At 39.7% G+C, this 21916-nt stretch overlaps 1 protein-coding gene across 1 annotated transcript in view; it reads left to right on the forward strand.

Moving 5' to 3' along the window:
- Positions 1-21916, forward strand: part of LOC139449468 (von Willebrand factor A domain-containing protein 3B-like) — a 521695-nt gene that overhangs the window by 120415 nt on the left and 379364 nt on the right. Inside the window, exons 9-10 of the mRNA XM_071230886.1 lie at positions 5097-5293; positions 15078-15232. Of these exons, the coding sequence (XP_071086987.1) occupies positions 5097-5293; positions 15078-15232 (352 nt within the window). The remainder of the gene's footprint in view (positions 1-5096; positions 5294-15077; positions 15233-21916) is intronic.

Raw genomic sequence — 21916 nt, forward strand, 5'->3', positions numbered from 1 at the left:
TTGTAGTTTGCTAATTTAATTAAAACATGAAAGATAATGTTTATGAATCACTTTTAAACAGTGATGATTACCAGGTGTTCATGAAAAGGTTAGTATATCCTCTCCCATAGGTGACACTTGTCACAAACACATGCAAAGGCAAGTTTTTTGTTCACCTGAAAAAACATCAGAACATATTGTGCATATGAAAATAGAGAAAAGCAAAGGAGTAAAATTTGTATATGACCCCGAAAAAACATTTTGAAAGCTTTGCACAGAACTTGATCGAACAACTCCCGATGCTCTTTCATGAAATATGGAAAGAAAGGGCATGCTCGATTGTACCTCAAAAGTTGTGAAATGTAAACACCAAAGGGAAAGTTGACTTTTCGAAAGTTGAAGTCATCCCTCTTCTCAAAGAGTCTTGTGGAGAGTGCAAGACATGCCATTTTATTTGTGGATGGAGAAACCAAAGAATTATTTCTTGCACAACACAATTTTGTTAGGACATCCATCGTGCCCAATTTGGACCAGTTGGTCAATTACTGCTTTGCTCTTCAAGAAACACCCAACAGCTTCAATGTTCAAGACAAGGCCTATGGCATACTAGTCTCTTTCTTTTGACCGACCACTTAGATGAAACATGACCCTGTGACCCCAGTAATCCTGACACTAATATTTGTAAAAACCTGTGCATTTTTATCGTGCTCTTACAGATATTCTGCTCTGATTCTGCTTGACTTATGAAGCTGAAATTTGACGTGCATTTCCTTCTGAATAAGGCTTCTTCTTTCGTTTTGTTAACATCATTATGATTTTATTTTCAGTTTGTTATTAACACTATCTTAAAATCATATTTGACAAACAGTTTTGTTCTCAAGAAGCACAAGGCACAGATAACACAAGCTTTGTATGAATGATAATGGCTATAGGAAAATTCAAGGTTGTTCAAGGAATCATGATTGGCCTCAGGGTTAAAATGTCCTGACATTAGTTCACTGGTGATCCTGATCAGGACCATGGGGAGAATTTCATGGCCGGTGTACATCATGCTATCCAACCATGAGACGCTTCTTAAGCGACACGCCTTTGTCAATATGTCTAGATCAAGTCGGCCTCATCCACAGTTCACTACATGCTATTGTATGAATGCAAGAAGAACTGCATTTCAATTTCTGTAGATGCATCTACTGTGGCAGGTCCGTTCTAAGACTGTCTCATCTCAGGCCAAGAAGGTGAGGGTGGTGGGGGTTAGAGGATTCATAAGTACTATCCAAAAAATAGTTTTAATTTTTAGTATTCTGTTTTTGTATTGATAAGATTTCTATTTTTGTATATTGATAACATTTCATTTTTTACTGCTCTGTTTATCTATGTTCGAGTAGCTGTCCATCTCTCAGAAATAGAGTTAGTTTGGCTTTCGCTATTGCATCTCTTGGCATTAGGAGATCTACAACAGATAGTGGATCTGACTGCAAGTCTTGTTTTAACTGAGCACCGGCTGGATGGATTCAGGTTGATTGCAAGATGGACAAACTTTGTCATAGTAATGTCTGTGACCGAGTCTGCGGCGTGAGATGGCTCTTTCAACTTTCCTTTCATTGGAGTATGAGTATGGCTTTTGGTGGATCTTGGGTTGAATTTGGTATAGCCATCTGCGGATCTTACTTGCATCCCACTGGGCTATGGAGGCTTTGATTTTGCTTTTTATCTCTAGTTTACTTAAGGGAATAGGCTGTATCTCAGCTTTGTCTAGAGCTTGCTTCACGGGTGTGAAGTGCACTTTGTGAGTCTGATAGGACCCACCCACCCAAGGAGAAAAAGGAGCAGGCATTGCTCGTTGGGGTAAATCCCAGTGACAGGCGTCTGGGTAAGGTCGTGTCCACTAGGGTTGGCAGCAAGCTGCACCTAATTCCTCCTGTCCGCTTTAACTTAGAGCAATTTTCTAAATTCATGCACATTTGGCCATAATCGTATCTATGACAGCCATATTTTGACCAATGATTTGCTAGTATGTATAAGGTTATCTCATGTGAAGATACTCTGAGGTCTTGTTCCTATGATATACAAATTATAACGGCTAGCCCACCCATGGGGGTGATGGATCTTTAAACCATAACTCCTTTGTTTTTACCCGTGGTCTAACTAACCTATCTGTTAGTTAGACCACGGCCGGAACTATTTTCCAGAGGGCTTTTCATGTTTCTTTCAACAACTTTACAGAGTGACGGTGACCATTGTTCCAGCTTTACATACACATCTTTCACAAAGCCATAGAAATCATAATCAGCATATGCACAATATATGAGAAAACAAAGAAGAACAGACACTTTTATTTGTATTATTGTTTTTCATACAGAAACACCGAACAAGGCGTTATCTTGTGAATTACAACTTTAGGTGATTTATATATTCAAGGAAATGTCGAGTGGTCTGTGCGTGGAACGTAATTGTTTAACCGACACTTCCATTATATCGGGTGAAGATGAAAGAGTTGACGGGTGTCCCTGGACAATCTTACTGATGGCAGCCTCCTGCTTGGGGCAGATTCTCTTGTAAGGGCGGACAGCATTGCTACGATGACCAGTTGTACTTGCAATCAGCTGTTCATCCACCCCACTGTGGAACAGTCTTGTAGCACATGTCGCATGAAGGGAATGGTTGGTGAAAAAACCTAAGATATACAAATATACAGGAAGTTATTATTTCCGCAGCAACCATTTATAGACAATATGTTTAATACTTGTCAAAACAGTTGGATTCGTTTATATTTACAGTTGGGAATTGAACACTATGTTTTTATTGCACCCTATCTTCACCGCATGTAGAATGGTTCGCTATGACGGAGATGATGCTGGAGCAGTTTGTAATAAACGATGTATTATAGGACCGGAACTGGCATTTGGTGATTTATTCTGGTGTTAGGCCACACAGTTTGATGAGCTTCTATTGGTGATTTAGTTGTTGACATATCAATTGTTTGATTACTGGGTTATTTATACTCTGAATGTAGAATATTCCATTTTTTTGGGGGGGGGGGGGGGTATCGAGCAGATTCTGTGGGCTTGACGATCACAGTATGCTTTCTTGTTCAACAAAAATGACTTCAGCATGACGGACACGTAAACCCAGTCCTTTCCTGGCACCTTCCTTCATGACATTATCCAGTGTGCTTCGGAGTTTGACAAAGACAGCATCTGATAAGAATTTAATCTCTCTGTCGGTGTTATTTAAGTGCATCTGGATGAGCAAAACTAGGTGTTGTAGGGTTTTAGGCGGATAATCGCCCCCATCTTCTTTCCATACTTACATTATGAATCGACACAAATGGTAATTAAGTTCATCGTTTCATCGATCACTCAAGTTATGACAAATCAAACTTAGCCTTTGGCCACCAGTATCAGTTATTCTGGAATTCCTGCAAACCCTCCACTCTTCGAACAACCGACATGCCCAAATTATAGATTTCAGTGTTCAACTTTGTTGTCACTCAGTGGTTCATGAAAACGTTCTGTTCCTGATTTCTTTGCGTACTCACTTTTTATCTCTTGTGACTGTCTCGTTCCCAAGACGCTTCCGCAGTTTTAGTCGCATAGTCCAGTTCTGAAATTTGGGATCCCAAATAAACCATTTCGTCGTCACTTGTGTTAATTCCATCAGCTTTAGGGTCTGTAAAACTTTTCTCAGTACTCACTGGCACTCCATCGTCATCGCTTATATCGCTATACACAAATGTAAAACTCCCTTCTTTTTCCTGGGATAAATGTAAATATCGCTGTGATGATGGTATCGCATCTTCTTCAGTCAAACCCTCCATTGTCGCTCATTATAACGCCATCACTGCTGACTTCCAAGACATGTGCTCGCTAACTGAATTGTACCTGTGGATTCTGCATTATCATCCACAGAATCCTCAGATTGGGCCTCCTTAACGGAATACCAGCCCATACACACTAAACTTTTGACACATGTTTTAAAATGTGCAAGCGCTAACATCATTAACATACGCGCCTCGTGGTTTAATTAACCATTTCAACGATTAGACACTGGGTCCACGTGGTCTAACCTATACATAATCCTCTCACACACAGAAGAGTGTCTATCGGCTTGATGGTTTGAAGCATGCTGCCAGATCCTTCGTGGCTGATGCATATAAGAAGTGTCTACATTGTATTCATCTATCAGGTACGATCACTGAGCAAGCAACATTTGTCGGGGTGAAGCCCCTACACTGCCAATTGATCCCTTCAAGCCTAATAATTACTCTTTCGCAGACATTGAGGAAGAACTCTTTCACCTAATACCAGATCTTTTACACCACTTTGCTGCTACCTTCCTTCATGGAGAAAGTCATAAAATGGATTAGCAAGTGCACGTGCAAGACACAGTCATATCTAAGAACAAGTGACATGATCTTGAATGCACATGACCTACAGAGATTGGTTGTTGGATCTATTGACAGCCACAATAGTGGATTGTCACATGAGCTAGACTGCATCTCAATCTCTTCGCCACCTGTCTCAACATCAGGCTCAGTTCATGTCAACCCAGTTCCAGACCCACAAGTTCCACATTGGCACCCCCTTTCCATGAGTTGGGAGCGTATGTTTGCCTATGCATAGAGGACATGGATTGCTCTGGCATGGCCCAACAGGGCATGGTTTCCAAGTATGTTCCTACTGCTCCTGGAAGAACCACTCAAACTACAGGAACGTTGTCATCTGAACGGTCGTTCACCATGGTGAACATAATTGATATTCCTTGAGTTTTTGTGTGTTGTTCTCAGCTTATACTTTCATGCTTTTGAAAAAGAAATACTGTGATACATTTTTATGTATGTGTAACAAAGCAGTTATTCCTCCTTATCATGATTACATCCAATGTCTAAATGCCTGAAAAAATAACTTATTAGTACCCTATTTTCGCCAAAGCTTTAGTTTCATCAACTAAGTTTCTTCTTTATCACTTCATCTCTAACTTGTTGTGTATGATATTTGATTAACCATCCCCATTTGACATTTGCTAAGTGCTCAGGTTACTTATCATGGTGACTACAAGACTTCACTTCACTGCTTTTCTGTGAAATAATGGAACAACTAATGTTTATTATCTTTCAGAGCACATGTCTACAGACAGTGACCTCTCCCTGGAGAAGAATGAGCACAGTATAAGCTCAGCAGAGTGGATCAAAAGATTTGGATTAGAGGCACAGAAACTTGGATTGTATGACATTTTGTCTGGAGTTGCATTTAAACACCAAGACGGTGTGGTTGAAATCATGGAGAAACCACCCAATGAGTCACAGACAGATGCTGTAAGTATCTTGCCACAGCTATCACACGGCACTTGCAATACATTCATTTAAGTAATGGTCAAATCATTATAATTTTTTCATGTGAAGTTCACACGATATACAACCTTTGCCGAGGCCTGTCATGTGACTATGAAACTGACGTTCATCAATGTATAAATGACACATTTTGACATTCATACGTTTTTCTTGAAATGACATACAGAAGACATACAGAATTGTTGTTTCTGACACTTCAGTCTTGAACTCTGCATTTTTAGTATATATAGGGGAAAGTTTGAATGCATGCCTGTTCATGAATATCCCTATCCTAGTGAACAAAACAAAGAAATGCATAGCCAATCTATTGAAATGTATTTCACCTGAGCATTGCTTATTTTATAGTGTGTATATGTTATAGTTAGTGTGTAAAATGACCAAAAATTTCAGGCCAGTGGGGGGGGCCAAGTGGTTAAATGCCGCTTGTCATGCCGAAGACTCGGGTTTGATTCCCCACATGGGTACAATGTGTGAAGCCCATTTCTGGTGTCCCTTTCCGTAATAGTGCTGGAATATTGATGAAAACAATACTCACTCACTCACTCACTCATTTTCCCTTAGGCAGTTTATTAAACCCCTAAATATTCAGTTATTTTACAAATTGACTGAACACTCTATATACTTTTTTATTATGATAAGGAAATCCTTACATTTTGATATTGAATTTCATCACCCAGTGACTGAAAATGATAGGATTTCGAGAAAACGAAAGTCAAAGTACATTTTTTTATTGGCTTTTTATCCGTGCATACTTAGTCTATTGTGATGTTTTAAGCCCTTTTGAACACCTTCATAATTTTTAGCCAATCTGTTAAGTAAATGGACCTATTTTTCAGTCAATTTGTAGACATTTTACACATTGAAATTTTCATGATCACATTTTACACACTGGCTGTAACATATACACATCTACAAACGAAAAGGCTTGTAAAAATGACTTTTTGTTGCATTGAAGAATATCCCACTGGAAACTTAGAGGAACAGGAATCATTCTGCTCTATGCTACAGCAAATAAATGAAAACAAAATGCAAATATTGTAATTGCAACCGACCAAAATTATGGATATAATATTAGACCTTGTTTGATGAATGTATATGTAAATATCCACTTAAAGGATCATTCTATCATGAATTTGAAAACAACTTGATTCTGATTGGTCAATCAGAGGTGGTTAAATCACAATACCCGGTAAACCCCCTCTGATTGAAACAGCTGATTTGAGGTTGCCCCACCGTGTAAGCTAATATTCATAATATAGTACCTTTTTCAGTCAATGTCATTAGGCATATTTCAATAATTTTATCTACAATTACAGGTTACAAAATGCAAAGTTGTGGTTACTTCAATGTACTAAACGATGTGTAGCAACACATGATTCTTGCGAATCCTCTTCCTCTATTACATCTTTGCCATCCTGTATTTTGGCTTCAGTCACACTAACTAAATTTTCAGATTACAACAGACGTCCTCTTCACTGTCAATTACACACAATTAATTGTTCCCGAATAGCACTATAGCAACCAAGGTATGACGTGTGTAATGGCGGGAAACCTCACGTCTTTCTGTGTGTGCTAGAGTCAACGCCTATTGTTATAGTTATAACGATCTAGCACATGGTTGTATAGTCACATTAATCTAAGATTGTTCTATAGTTTTCTCATAAGACAGATATATTTAGTCATATTAAGAGCTGCAAATTGTAGTGATGATCATACTCACGTAAGTATTGCTTGTGTGAGGTGTTTGTGAGGTCGTCATGGAGTCTCCCCCGCCTCATGCTTGTAAGAAGTGTGGCCATTTTATGATCACGGGAGATCCTCACAACAGCTCCTGGAAGTCCAGAGAGGCCAAAAGCACTGAAGAGGCAAGATGCGATCAGTGCTCTACTCTGTCTGAGAAGGCCTTCAACAACGAGCAGAAGCCTTCACTAAAGCTAGAAGAAGTAAAACAGACAGTATTTTTTAAGAATTAAGAGTCCTCTGGCCTAGAGGCAGCATAGGGGACAGCCATCTGTTCAGACCACAGCATCTCTACCTACTACTCTATGACAGACAGTATTGTTTAAGAAGAGTCCTCCGGCCAAGAGGCAGCATAGGGGACAGCCATCTGTTCAGACCACCGCGTCTCTACCTACTACTCTATGACAGACATTATTGTTTAAGAAGAGTCCTCCGGCCAAGAGGCACCATGGCTAGGGGACAGCCATCTGTTCATCTGTTATTGATGACCTGCAAGTTGCAGAAAGCCGTGTTCAGTCACCTGAACCTCTCAGTCTGGTAGAGGAGAGGAGAGGAATGTTATTCCTACTGATGCGGAGGAAGATGGGAATTCTACGGGTGTTGGCACTGATAGTTCTGGAGTAGGCTGTAGATTATTCAGTGACTCTGCAGCACGTGGTGGTGGTTACCAGTGTGGACTCGGGATGAGTTGCTCGATTGGCAGTTAGCTGACATTGGCATAGGTCCGGTAATTAAGTTATTATATGTCAGTTGATTGTGGGCAACCTGAGAAATCAGAAATCATAGATTGGAGTTCAGATGCAAAGATGCTATGAGGACAATGGCAAGATCTTAGACTGGAGAATAGACTGTTGTACCGCAAGGTAGAATCTGATATTTGTGGCTCTCATTTACAGTTGGTAGCACCAACAGCTGTACGTACATAAGTTTTTGAATATTTGCATACTTCGCGTACAGCGTGCATGCTCGGCTAGGCGGAAGCCATGATTGGGAGAGCCAAGATGTAAGGAGCGTGTTCATTGGTTGTGTCTGTTTTCCTGGTCACATGGTCCGCATGTGAGCTTTATAAGCCTACCCTGGGTAAGGAAACGTCAGTCATCTCTCACCAGTATCTGGTAAGGAACAGTCAACTCACGTGTCCTGAATCAGGACCATTTAATATTTATTATAGGGCTTTCGTTGGGATATTAGATTAGGAGGTATGGGTGGGAGAAAAAGAGAGTAGCGATTGAATAGGTTTGTTTTGGAGACGTTTTACTTTTGGGAGTTAGAAGGAAGGTTAAAAGAACAAGTTTAAGAAATAAAGTTGAATTGGATTACGTAGGTAGGGAAGGGGGAAAATTACGTAGGTTATAGTTAAGTGGAGAAGGATTTTGCCCCATTTTTTTTTGTTTTTTTTTGTTAAATGAACTTTAAATCCAACTTTGCTCTTTGTTCTCTATCAAAATTTAGAATTGGTAGCCCGGTCAGGAGCCTCCTAGAACATAAAGACAAAAGAATACTGCCCAGGGAGAAGAGAACACAACGCAAAGCACCGCAGTAAAACATCAGACCTTTTGTCAACTATTTTTATGTGAAATGTTCAGTGGGTTTAGTAAAGTTTTGGAGCCATTCACGGTAAATGCTACTCCTAATGCTGAATCTGATGATTCAGATGAAGTAATCATTGCTCATTTGGCCAAGATGTACGGGTGTGAAAAAAAGGTGTGTGGTAAAAGGAGACAAAGAACATGGCTTCGAGGAGAATGTTAAGGTTGTCAAGCTTCTCATGAAAAGTTGGTTGATGAGTGGCCATGGCTTAAAGCTATGATTATGGGTTCGTATGAACATTTCCAATTCCGGCAATTGTATAAGAGAATTATTCTTGTTCATCAATCTATTTTGCCAAACTGTGCTATTCTTGCCAATATTGGGCTGTGTATGACAAGCGTTGAATGCGAGAGTTCTTTCAGTGCCCCAAATTTCCTCAAGTCAAAGTACAGGTCTTCAGTATCCTTAGTTAAGATCAACTTCAGGCCAGTGATTGGCTATTCCATGATGATGACCTGAGGTCAGATTATGACGGACTACTTTCCTGATCGTAAGTCATTGATAAGTTGCTTGTGCTTCAGTCAAATGTCAACCCTACGTCTGTGTTGAATGATATGGTTTTAGAGTGTTAACACCCTGGATGCCACAGCGACATATAGACATATCCCCATGTTATTGTTTTTCGGACGCTTAAGAAACATTCGCTAATCACAAGAACCGGAAAACATCTCATTCACTTATCAAAGACAGCTTTATCTCAAAATCAAGCCATCATCTGAGTAATTACAATGTCTGTGGACACCACAGTAATTTCTTTGAGGTAAGAATTTTTAAACCTTTTTAGGTTTAGGTGTAGGGTCACATTATTTATGAACAGTGAGCAGTTTGTCGTGTGATGTCACTCATGACCATTGTGTTATTTATAAATGTGCCACTGCGATCATGAGAACAGACAAAATGCATCAATTCAATGCAAAAAAGGTGCGATTTTAGAGTGTGCAAGAAACAGATTAATGCACTCGTCTTGTTGGTGCATGTCATCTTATCCCAATTGCGTGGATCGATGCTCATGATGTCAATCACTGGATTGTCAGGTCCAGACTCGATTATTTACAGACCGCTGTCATATAGCTGGAATATTGCTGAGTGTGGCGTTAAACAACAAACCAAAAAACTGCACTTGTGCCTGTCAGATACCATTTATCTTACAACTTGTTGTTTCAAAGCATATCTAACGAGCGAAAGCAACTCCCTGTAAGATAAATGGTATCTGACAAGCACTCGTATAGTAATCTCTATGTATGTTGCTTTCAAAATAATTTAAAAAACAAAATGACTAGGTTTTGTCTTATAAAAATATTAAATTATGTATACTTCAAATACATTATCTTGATGAAAATGTTGCATTGATGACACCTAAACAAGGTCTGGAAATCAAGTCCTTGAAAGCAACTTATTTTACTTAAATAGTGCTTCAATTTCAACCTCAAATATGTGTATAAACCCTTATATTATATATGTCAGTGTGTATTTAAATTTGTTACCTGTATTTGACAATTCTGATAAAATGCAATGCATATTTGCATCCCACCATTTAATGTGTTTACAAGGCAATGACTTTTGTTTAGTTATTTTTTTTAGATTAGTAGTGAATCATTTAGAATCAGATGAATCACCTCATTAATAAAATAACGCAGTTGATGTGGTCCAAGTTGCTAAGCAGAACATTTTCAAACATGGTGGGTTTGTTGCAAATACTGTAAAACTTGAAATTAACATGAAAAATGTGTGTGGTCTTCGCTTGCATAAACAAAACTTTGCACTTATGTCTCCAATGTGACTATCAACAATAAGACGGCCTCACTGCACACATTGGATAGCAGAAATACCAACTTGAGAATAAACACAAAGAAATATATATTCCACATCACGGTTTATTGAGCAGCAGTTGAAACAAGTATGTAATAGTGTCATTCAAAGAATAGAAATTACACAATGGTCATTGGGTGAGTTATCACTGCTGGGGTCAAGAGTTGTACTCACTCCTTGCAAATTAGGCATCATTGACCACTCAAACAGTCCAGACTGATGCCACTCACGCAACACTGCATCAAAGTCCGACTCCACCCAACACGCACCGATAGGCTGCATCACACTTTTCCTCAGATCTACAGCCCTTGTCTTGTCATCTGCCTTCAAGTTTATTGACACCTTATCTGCATACCAATCAGTGTACTGTTGTTGGTTCAATTATTTCATTGCCTTTGAACTTCCTTAATGCTGGCCAACAGAATAGATATATAAGCTGTGTGTCGTTTTATTATCCCCCGGACATATAATAAAGGTGGGATATGTCCGTCTGTCCGTCCGTCTGTCTGTCCGTGCGTCTGACCGTCTGTCTGTAATCATTGTTTGTCCGGAGCATATTTCCTAAACCGTACAACCTAGCTTCACAAAACTTGGTACACTTACCAACCAGGCTCAGTAGAAGTGCCTTTTTCTATTTAGAGATATTTAGAATTTTATATTTTTTTCGTTTCCATGGAAATATGATGAACTTAGAAAATTTGAGGGTACTGCGCTTGTCCAGAACATATTTTCTAAACCGTACAACCTTGCTTCCCAAAACTTGTTACACTTAACAATCAGGCTCAGTAGAAGTGCCTTTTGCTATTTAGAGATTTTTAGAATTTTATATTTTTTTCGTTTCCATGGAAATATGATGAACTTAGGAAATTTGAGGGTAGTGCTCTTGTCCGGACCATATCTCCCGAACCATACAACTTAGCTGCTCGAAAGTTTTTTTACGCCTACCAAGCAGGTTATGTAGTGGTGCCTTTGCTATTAACAGATTTTTATAATCTTTAAAAACAATTTGGGCACGATCCTAGACGAGGTCACACAGGACATGACAGAAAGGTTTCAAGTGTCTACCATCAACCAAGCAGTCAAGGCACAGGGACCAACAGACCCACCTTAATAAGCACAAGAACCAGCCAGGGATTCCTCTTTCAATGAACCACCGCTAAAGAAGTTATCCCATCAGGGAAAGAATCCTACCAGGCATCCTGGTGTCATGACAAGCCATCGTCAGATTCTTTTCGGAACTCAGACTCCAAACACTGCGGATCTGGCCGTAGAGGTTTCAAGTCCGGAGAGCGCGGACAGAAGATGACTTGTTTCTCCCCCCTCAAAGCATCACAGATCCTACCGAACTGGGTTTTACTACGGATTACGATACACGACTACACAGATACAAGCTACATTTCATGAAGCTCCCTCGACTTGTATCCTGTCCGGAGGGACACAGGTTTCATATTAGTAGCCCCTTGGTTATTCAACGGAATAATGGCGCCAGTCATCAACTTCGCCCATTTACAGATTGTACGACTTCATGGATACCTAGACGATTCCTGGCCACCAATCAGGAACACACCAAGCTGTGTCAGGATGTGACATTCCTAACCCAACTCATGTCTTATCTCGGGTTCCTTATCCATCCGACCAAGTCTCAGATTTATCTGGTACAAGACATAGTCTACATCGGGGCCAGATTTCTTCAACGTACAGGATATCTTTGCCCCCTGGAGAACCGGTTCAACAAGTCCATTGCCATGAGCAACTCAGTCCGAGAGATGAAAGCAATCTCTTATGCTCTCCAGACTTGGTAAGATCGCCTCATCAAATCATCCGTCCAGATTGCCATAGATAACATGACAGTGGTGGCCTACATTCAGACGCAAGGCGGAACCAAGTCCAGTTCGCTGATGACAGAAACTACTCAGGTATTTGCCTTGGCCGACTCATTCAGCTGCCGGATGGAAGCGAGACATATTCCAGGCAAACTGAACAAAACTAGCTGTCAGCCTATCCTGGAGAGTGAGGATCTCTTCACCCAGACATTTTACCTGGATAACCTCCGTTTTGGACACACCGCATCTGGACCTCTTGCAACCTGTCTCAACCATCAACTTCCAGTCTACGTCAGCCCGGTCCCAGATCTGAGAGCTCTCCAGAGAGATGCACTATCCATGGATTGGACAGGAATTTTGCCAATGCTGTCCGTCCCACCATGCACTCTCCTAGACAAGGCCATATTGAAGTTTGAAGTGACAGATTGTACATTCATCCTCATTGCTCCAACTTGGCAAAGCAGGGCATGGTATCCCAGACTACTATCACTCCTGATGGACGAGCCACTCACTCTTCCCCTTCGCAAAGATCCGTTGCATCAGCCCAGGTCGAGCCTATTTTACTCCAATCCTCCCAGCCTCCATCTCACCACCTGGAAAGCATCTCGCAGAGAATGCAGGCCTCCGCGTTCTCTCAAGCTGCCTCTACTGCTGTTACAAGATCTTTGAGATCGTCATCCACCCAACTTTATAACAACAGATGGAACAAATTCGTCCAGTGGAGACACAGATGTGGTCTAACAAATGTCACAGTGGACATTCCTATGGTTGCGTATTTCTTCCTACACCTACGACAGGATAATAGCTTCCGACATGGGACCATTGAAGGATAAAGATCTGCCCTCTATTCCGTTCTCCAGCTCGATTGATTATTGTTCGGAACACATCCGGTACTTAACAGACTCATGCGATCATTCAGCCAAGAGGATATTTGCATCCCCCGGATCTTCCCTAAATGGAATTTATCAGTCCTCCTGTCTGCCTTACTAGCTGCTCAATACAAACCCCTTGGAAACGCTACCCTTCTACAAAATCCCGTAAGGCAGCATTTTTACTAGCCATGGCTACTGCAGCTAGAGTTTCTGAACTCCACGCTCTCGACTATTCCAGTATCACTCATGCTCACAATTGGACCCCCATTACCTTGCGGTCTCTACCGGACTTTATAGCCAAGAATCAGTCCACGGCTACTTGTCCATTATACTATTCCTGCTATGCAATCTAGCTATGCTCACGAAATCCGAGCTTTGGCAACAAGTCTGGTCATTCGTATCCATCAAGCAAGTCGTAGCAGGATACCTATTGGGATATCCAGCCAGACTTGACAGGGATTCAATTGTTGTGGCCCAGATGATTGTATGTCCCTAGTTTTTCCTCCTTTCTATGAGAAAAAAAGGGGGAGGCGGGGAGGATCTGACATTAGCAGCTACAGAAGGTGAATACACCTTTTACCTTGACTTACTAGTATGGTTATAAAGGAAATCAGAACAGCTGTATCAGAACAGCTGATAAACAGATCTACCAGAAGTGACGTCACAATCGGAAGGAATATAGACCGGAAGTGATCTCATGACTGGAAGTGACGTTATAAATGACGTCAGAGGTCCTAGAAATGACATCAAAACCAGTCAAAAGAGGAACTGACGTCATTAGAACCGGAAATCATGTCATAACCAGAAGTTGATAAACCGGAAGTGATGTCACTCTCAGAATGAGAGACATATGATGAGTTAAAATAGAACTAAAGACATCATTTCATGATTTTCAGCAAATAATAAGATACTTTAAGTGAGGGTATCACATATTGACTGATATAATCATAGTACCCAATTTCGAGTCCTCCAAGAGAGATTCTAGAGTAATTACTGTATTCAACATAATAAGCGCCCAGGGCGCTCTCAAAATTAGAAAAATGGGGCTCTCATTAGAATAATATTTTGGTAAAAATAAAAGAGTTGAAAGATAAATTTCTTGGTTTAGGCTGACAGCCTGAAATGATTATGTACGACAGATATATTTTTCCAGAATTTATTTGCCCATAATTCAGGGTGCCTATAACACATGAGGGTGTATCATACTCGAATAAATAAGTCTTGTGTACACTGATCAATAGGAAGGGGTGCTAATTAGGATTGTTCACTATCCAATATATAAGCAAATATCACCGTGGGCGCTAATTATGTCGAATACGGTACTTCTTGAAGGGTTGAATCCAGTAATATGCAAGAACTCATGCAACAGTATTGGATTGCTGTCAACTACACAGTTACTGGAGGCAGATCCCGCTTATCCCCCTGGTATATTCTGGCTATGATGTAATAGAGGTTAAGGATTTGCAGGAATTATCAAACAATAGTTATCATTGTAAATAATTCTAAGAATGCTACATCTATTACACCAGGAAGTACTGCCACCCACCTTCCCAATTCATCTGCCTCTAGTGGAGATGTTTTGGAAAGAAATTACGTTTTTCCCGCCTTTTTGCACAGAAGAGCTGAAGAGCTACATGTGCTATTAGGGGAACAACTAGTTGTGTGTAGTTGACAGTGAAGAGGACATCTGTTGAAAATCTGAAGATTTAGTATTAGTGTGTCTGCAGCCAAAATACAGGATTTATGGCTGTGATGTTATAGACGTAGTATTCTTAGTATTATTAACAATGATAAGTATTGCTTGATTTTGAGATTTCTATGTCAAGCGTTTATCAACATCATATCATCAAGTACAGGAAAGGTTATGTGATGATTAATTTTTGTGACCAACTTTCTTTTAAAATCTATCTTCAGGTATCCCGAACAAAGCTGGTAAATGCCCGCTATTGTGACCAATTCCCCATTGTGCGGTGGCGTGATGGACAGGTGGTGCATGTACAAGTGACACCAGATGTTCACAGACATTATGAACAAAGAATGGAGGTGGAACTACAGAAGATCCAACAGAGGTAAGATACAAAGCCCTAAAATATTGTATAGTTTGAAAAAGTGTGTTCTAAATATAATATCAAAGTAAATAAGGAAATGGTCAAATCAAGGTTCCACAATCACTTCTTTATGGAAATGTTTAGAATATAAGAACAAATAGAATCATTATTAATTCAGCTTGTTTTAGACTGCAGCAATTCATCATATTACTGGTAAGCCAGAATGAGTTAAGTTGTGACCTGACAATTACCCCTTTATGACTATGTGTAAGTTCCGCCCACTGGCGTGTATCATTGTGAAGAAAGGGGTAATGGGTGGTCTGTGACAAGTAGTTCAATGGAAATGTGTGTGTCCTGTCTCTGCTAACAAAGTGTTCTAGTGGCGAGTTTCAAGAGCACATAATAGCAAGTGCTGATGTCAGGTACTTGATGACTGTGAAAATGGTTAATTTTGCATAGAAAACAACAATGAGAAGTATCGTGACAGTGAAGGGGGTTCATTTGCTGCACAAATGGAATACTTTTTTCATGAGCAACACCTTCTACTCTTATGTGCTTTAGTTACAGACCAGCAGCAATACTAGCTTTGGACAATGCTTTATTTTATGATTTATTTGTACATTCTTTCTCCATGTAATTTATAATATTATGAGGCAATTCTTTAGCCTGAGAATTTATGATTTGGCTATGCTTACTAAGCTTTGTTTATTTATTTGTAATTAACTTCTGTCAAACAATTTTTAGAGAATTCTGGTATTGACTTGTCACACCAACCTCTTAAAATTCTTATGAGCAACACATGTGTCCACAGCAGAAAAGTCAATTTAATTGTCATGACCTTTACATGCACATCATGTATACACCCTCTCCTTGTTGGTTCAACATACATAGAGGTTATCACGCCAGTGTGTTTGGGGATGGTAAATATCATGCATTAGGAATAAACATTGTATTTAGTGAGCCTTGGCCAGCTACATACATAGTGTTTATTCCTAATACTGGATATTTACAATCCCCCAAAACACAGGCGTGATAACCTCTTTATCATATAATGTCTTTCTTTAATTCTGTGCTTGAAAGTCGCTTTCCCTCTCTCACAAATATTACCGAAACATTGCGAGCTGTCCTGGAATGCACACATTAATATTTATTACGCCACAGGGTAAGTGATGTGTCAGTCGGACAGTGACAGTAGCCAATTTAGTTCCAACTGAAATCTGTTTCTTATACAGTGGCGAAGCAACATATACGCAAAACAACTATTGTTTTTACTTGCCTTTCGCTGCAATCCATCGGTCTGTCCGTCAAAGTAACTGTCCTTTGTCAAAGGGAAGCTACTCTAACCCTAGTCTATGAGACGTCGCGGCCATGGTCAGACGTTTTTGACAGTCAGCCTGTCCTGTCATAACGTTAAGAAGTGCAGTCAGATGTACACACAGCGACAAAATGAAACAAGGTAACAATTCAAACATATTTCGGCAGGATATCCAACAATTTTAATTTGTGGAAAGGGTTTCAAGACGCAGAGGTCTACAAGCACAGATCCCCTACTGATCCTGCTTGGCTAGGCCTAGTGCCCTCGCTAAATTGTTTCGAAATTTATATGTTCAATGTTGCCAAAACTTATAAAATGCCTTAGCTACGTCACAGTTAGACACTTATTTTCAGTATATTGGACTGTTCTTTTAATAATGATTGCAATTATCCCTGTAGTTTATCCAGATTCCCGATGGTTAATTCTGACTCGATTGCCGAATGACAAGGACGACGCCATGTTTGTATATAAACACTGAAAGTAGTGCCTACTTGACCTTTGATATTTGTATCTCTATCCGCATATGACCCCAACGGATATCGTTTTTATCCGTTGGCTTTATCCTGCCGAGAAACCCACCCACTATATGATAAACTGCATTACCAGCATGTCACTGGTCATGGTCTCTGTGTCACTGTCAAAACAAAACTTCCCTGCTGCCCCATCTTTCTCCAATTCATCTTTCTCATTGCAAATTCAAGAGTGACTAGATCTGGGCTCATAACATCCCTAGCCACTTTCATGTAGCCAGTTGGGGATGCATTTTTTGTGAAGCCTGCTGATGTGTCCAAATTTGTCTTGAATTGTTTGACACAGTCTTTGACTAGCCAATCATGGGATGCCAGTGTGACTCCAAGGGTTCAGGCAGAATTAAGCTACTTAACATAGACACCCGTTGACAGATGACAAAGTAGAGACAATTTATGGATAACAACAGTAAATAACGACGTTGTTATCCATCAATTGTCTCTACTTTGTTCCACAAACATGTTTTGGAATCACTTATCAGCCACATATTGTCACTAGCTAAAAGCAAATAGGAGAATGCTATGTATCACCAGGTCCCTTTCCATATTACATCCCTATGTAATGCCAAATGTACAGGGAAATTGGATGCAAGTAGTTCTATGGAAGTATACCATTAATCTACCATCTCCTTGGCATTATTCCGAAAACGGGACGTTTGTTGAGGTTTTAGAAGATGTGCAAGAAATATTGGTCAAACAACTAGAATGGTGTTTTCTGAAACAATTAGGTAACCCCAAACTCTGGATTTAGAGGAAAATACCCAAATTGTATAGGCATCACAGAGTTTTGAGTTAATCTCTTTCTTTAATTTCAGTAGACTGTTAACTTTCCAAGGCTTTACTAAATGTCAGAACCCTCTGATAACTCAGGTATATTCTGGCACTGATGTAATAGAGGTTTTGTTATTTGTAGGAATTATCAAACATTAGTTATCATTATTAATTTTTCTATTAATACTACCTAAATATTCTACATCTAGTTTGCTGATGTCGGAGAGAAGTGAGATTTTCCTGAAGAGTTATGGATAGTTAACAGTGCAACTTATGTTGATAATTTGAAGTTTTTTTACAGTGTGATGACAGTCAAAATACAGGGTTTCTGTCACTGATGTAACAGAGGTAGTGTATTTTCATTGAATTAGCAATGATAACTATTGTTTGATTTCTAGATTTAATGTTGTTCCGTAACAGTTTTATTGTCTCTACGCCAGTAGATGCCTGTTATGTTATTGTTATTATCAGTTGTAAAGGTAGGGCTCTGTATTGACCTGGATTCTGTATTGCAATATTATTGCCATACTTTAACCTGTATTGCGATACGTATTGCAATATATTGCCAATTTACATTTTCATGAGTTAATCAGTGTTATATCCTGTATTAATGACAATCGCGCTGTATTGTCAGAATCCTTTATTGATAAATCGTTTGACTTTGTCATTTTTTTGTTGGTGACGATGCAAATTGTTTGGATAAGTTGTTGATGCCATAAACATATGACAGACAGACAGACAGACAGACATGTTTATTCAGTAAAAGGCCAATGCCCCAAAATACATGAGCATGTGAGCATGACATTTACAGGGCACAGAATTTATCATTAATTATTTTGTGAGCATAATATAAAAATTTACAAACTAGAACTAATGTTTGCTCATTATAATTACTAAGAATATTTTTTACATGAGAATTACTGTAATGAGTAGGCATAGGAAGATTAACAAGGTATTTTTGTCTTAGGGCAGAATATAAATTACAATTAAAGAGTGTATGAAATTCATTCTCAATGACATTAACTCCCTTACTACTGCAATAGTTACAGAATCTGAGTGAACGGTCTGTTTTACTATATCTGCCAGTTTCTAAAGCTATTTTAAAATTTGAACATCTGAATTTAGTAAAAACAATTCTTAAATGGGTAGGGAGTGGACATGACAAGTACCTTTCAACATTTAACATGGATTTAAAATGCTTATAAAGATCACATTTTGGAGAAGAGTTTACAGAAGCACTCCAGAATTGCTGTAAATTATCTTTGAGCCTTTGCTTAAAATGGAGAATAATAGCTTTAGAGTCACCCACCTCTTGATTGAGCCATACAAAACCAAACCCAAATTGGAATAAAAACTTTAGTCGCCCAAGTTACCCGCCAAACATCATCTAAAGATTTAAGCATTAAATAGCATTGGGAAGGTAATCTGTGGGGTTGAAGATGTAAGAGCCTGCACCAATATTTAATTACTTTAGTCATGTAAGCGAGTTGTAAAGGAAACCTCCCACATTCCCCTAAAACCATATTTGAGCAGGTTGATTTGTTTACTTTTAAATAATGCTTACAAGAGGCGATTTGGACAGATTCGATTTTTTTACAATAGCAAGTACCCCAAATTTCAGAGCCATAGGTTAAGATGGGGGTGACCATAGAGTCAAAAACCTTAAACAGATCTGTACAAGTGATATTACCAATTTTCCTTTGAAAAGAGTTAATGGCTAAAATTGCTTTGGTGGCTTGGGATGCTAGAGTATGTATATATAGTATACAAACATATGCGAAATGGAATTCTGTGATGTGGAAGAATATTCTTCAAACTTACTTTCTCGCACGTAGACGGCAATGTTGGCAAATGTAATCCTGGGTGATGCCGACGCACATGTGTTGTGAGATTACATGTTCCTCCCACATATCTCAATACAGCCTGGCAACGGCATACCACTATGTTGTCTTCAACATTTGATTTCCTCTTCAGTTTCTTCAAGCCGAAGAATTGCCAGACATCAGCCTTAGCTCGCTTATTTGGGATGATGTCGAAATCATCTGCCATTTTGTATCCCAGCAATGATCAAGGGAGATAATACGGTCACATGGTAGTACAAGCTCCTTCCCAGCGCATGACACCATAGTTATACTCTTGGTATAGAGAGTTCCGCGAATGGGCTGTCGCTGTGAGGATCTTGAAAGATACTATTTTTTATCTCCATATCGATTAGGAACACATAAATATACTTACTTATATTTGCCCCAATATATTGCTACATTTACAAACATTACTGAATATTTGCACCACAATATACCGGTGTACCGGTAATACCCCACACCCTTATGTAAAAGTAATGCTATCTGAGTCTGTTTGTATCTACCTACCGATGTTTGATTGCCATCCCCTTGAAGTCGCTGGTTAGTGTCTCACCCTGGGGTAGTGGCAGCGATAATACCCAGTACACCTTACGGACCATCATATCCCCGGCAAGTGTTGACTTTTCAAGTATATGTGACTGGCTAGGCATTCAAATATTGTGTGAATCGACAAGTGTCATAATCATCCCATTATCATAAGGGCTCAAACACATCATGCCCCAAAGCAATGGTGTTTATCGAAAACAGAAACTGTAAACACTTTTGACAATTGGAGGCAGAACTTGATATGTACTGTCTCTTGCAGCATATCTAGTTGATGGCGTCATGTGGTTGAAACGTTCTAGAAACGAACCTACACATGGATTCCAAGATGATGGGAAGAATATTCCCAATGGTAGTGCTCTGCTCAGCAAAAAGTGAACATGCTATTACTATTGGGTCAAATCGCAAACTATTGCTCTATATTTTATTTGGTTGCAACTCATTCACAAAGACCTTCCAAAAATTGTTGAGCAGAGGTATTGCCCGAACTTAGCTCAAAGCCTTTGGCATCAATAAACCCAAAATCGCTGACATCGCTTCTAGATGAAATTCATGCCTCAGAAGAAGCATGTGTCATGCGCACAGCAGCAGCAGGATTAGATTGACCTCAGAGTCAAGTCCCTGTGCAACATGGTAGAAACGTTTTGTCGAGTCGGATCACAAGTATATGCCTAAAGCACAGCAAATTGCTGCCATACTGGATGAAAACGATGATCAACATCCAGATGAGGCAGAAGCTGAAATAGATTTTATGGTCAATCCTGTTATCCACAGTGTACTTCAAATCTCCGTGGCCAGGACAGACAGTCCCCACACTTGACTGAGTTCCATGATCATTATGTTGTCAATGTAACTTTTACGACATTCCATTGCTAAAAGCCTAGGATTAGAAGTAGCCAAAAGTAACCAATCCGCACGCCAAACAGACGGTACATGACCTTTGACAGTCAGTGGCGAAACTTGCTTTTACCTGACTAGAGGTGATCGCAAGTTTCATTTTGAAGGTCTGGTGGTCAGAACTAGGATGTAAACATATCAACAGGAATATTCGTTTTGGGACCCAAACGCTCCCTCCACTGTATTGTCCGGTGAATTTATTGAGGTTTCCCTTCCAGACATATAGTAAGAGAAGATCAAGAATTTACTCTTGAACCCTGCAGATACTTCCTACCTCACACAAGCTATCTGTGGCCTATTTCTATGATCATTGCAGTTGTTGCAGGAAAAGTATGAATACCAAACCAAGTTTAACAATACTTGAAAAGTGAGGAGCATGTTTCCCAAATCCACCAGGCTGCTGTTGTACATGATCCACCATCAGACTCCAGCACTCACCACATTGTCCACAAAGTTGTATCTACATCTCCCAACTCCCATTCTATCAGAGCTAAGGTAGATCCAGACAAGGTGTTTCCAGAGGAGTACAGTACCAAGTTGAGATCACAGTTGCATGAATATGATGATGTCTTTGGTCCACCAACTGATGGTTACAATGGTGCATCTGGTCCATTTGAAGCTACCGTGAATATGGGCCTTGTTCAACCGCCTCAAATGAAAGGTAGAATTCCACAGTATTCCAAATACAAATTAGTGGAACTGCAACAACAGTTTGATGAACTGGAGCAGAATGGAGTATTTGTTCGCCCAGAGAATGCTGGTATTACCATAGAGTATCTCAATCCTTCCT

The sequence above is a fragment of the Haliotis cracherodii genome, unplaced genomic scaffold (assembly GCF_022045235.1).
Source record: "Haliotis cracherodii isolate W230 unplaced genomic scaffold, xgHalCrac1.p SCAF_8, whole genome shotgun sequence".
Taxonomy (NCBI): domain Eukaryota; kingdom Metazoa; phylum Mollusca; class Gastropoda; order Lepetellida; family Haliotidae; genus Haliotis; species Haliotis cracherodii.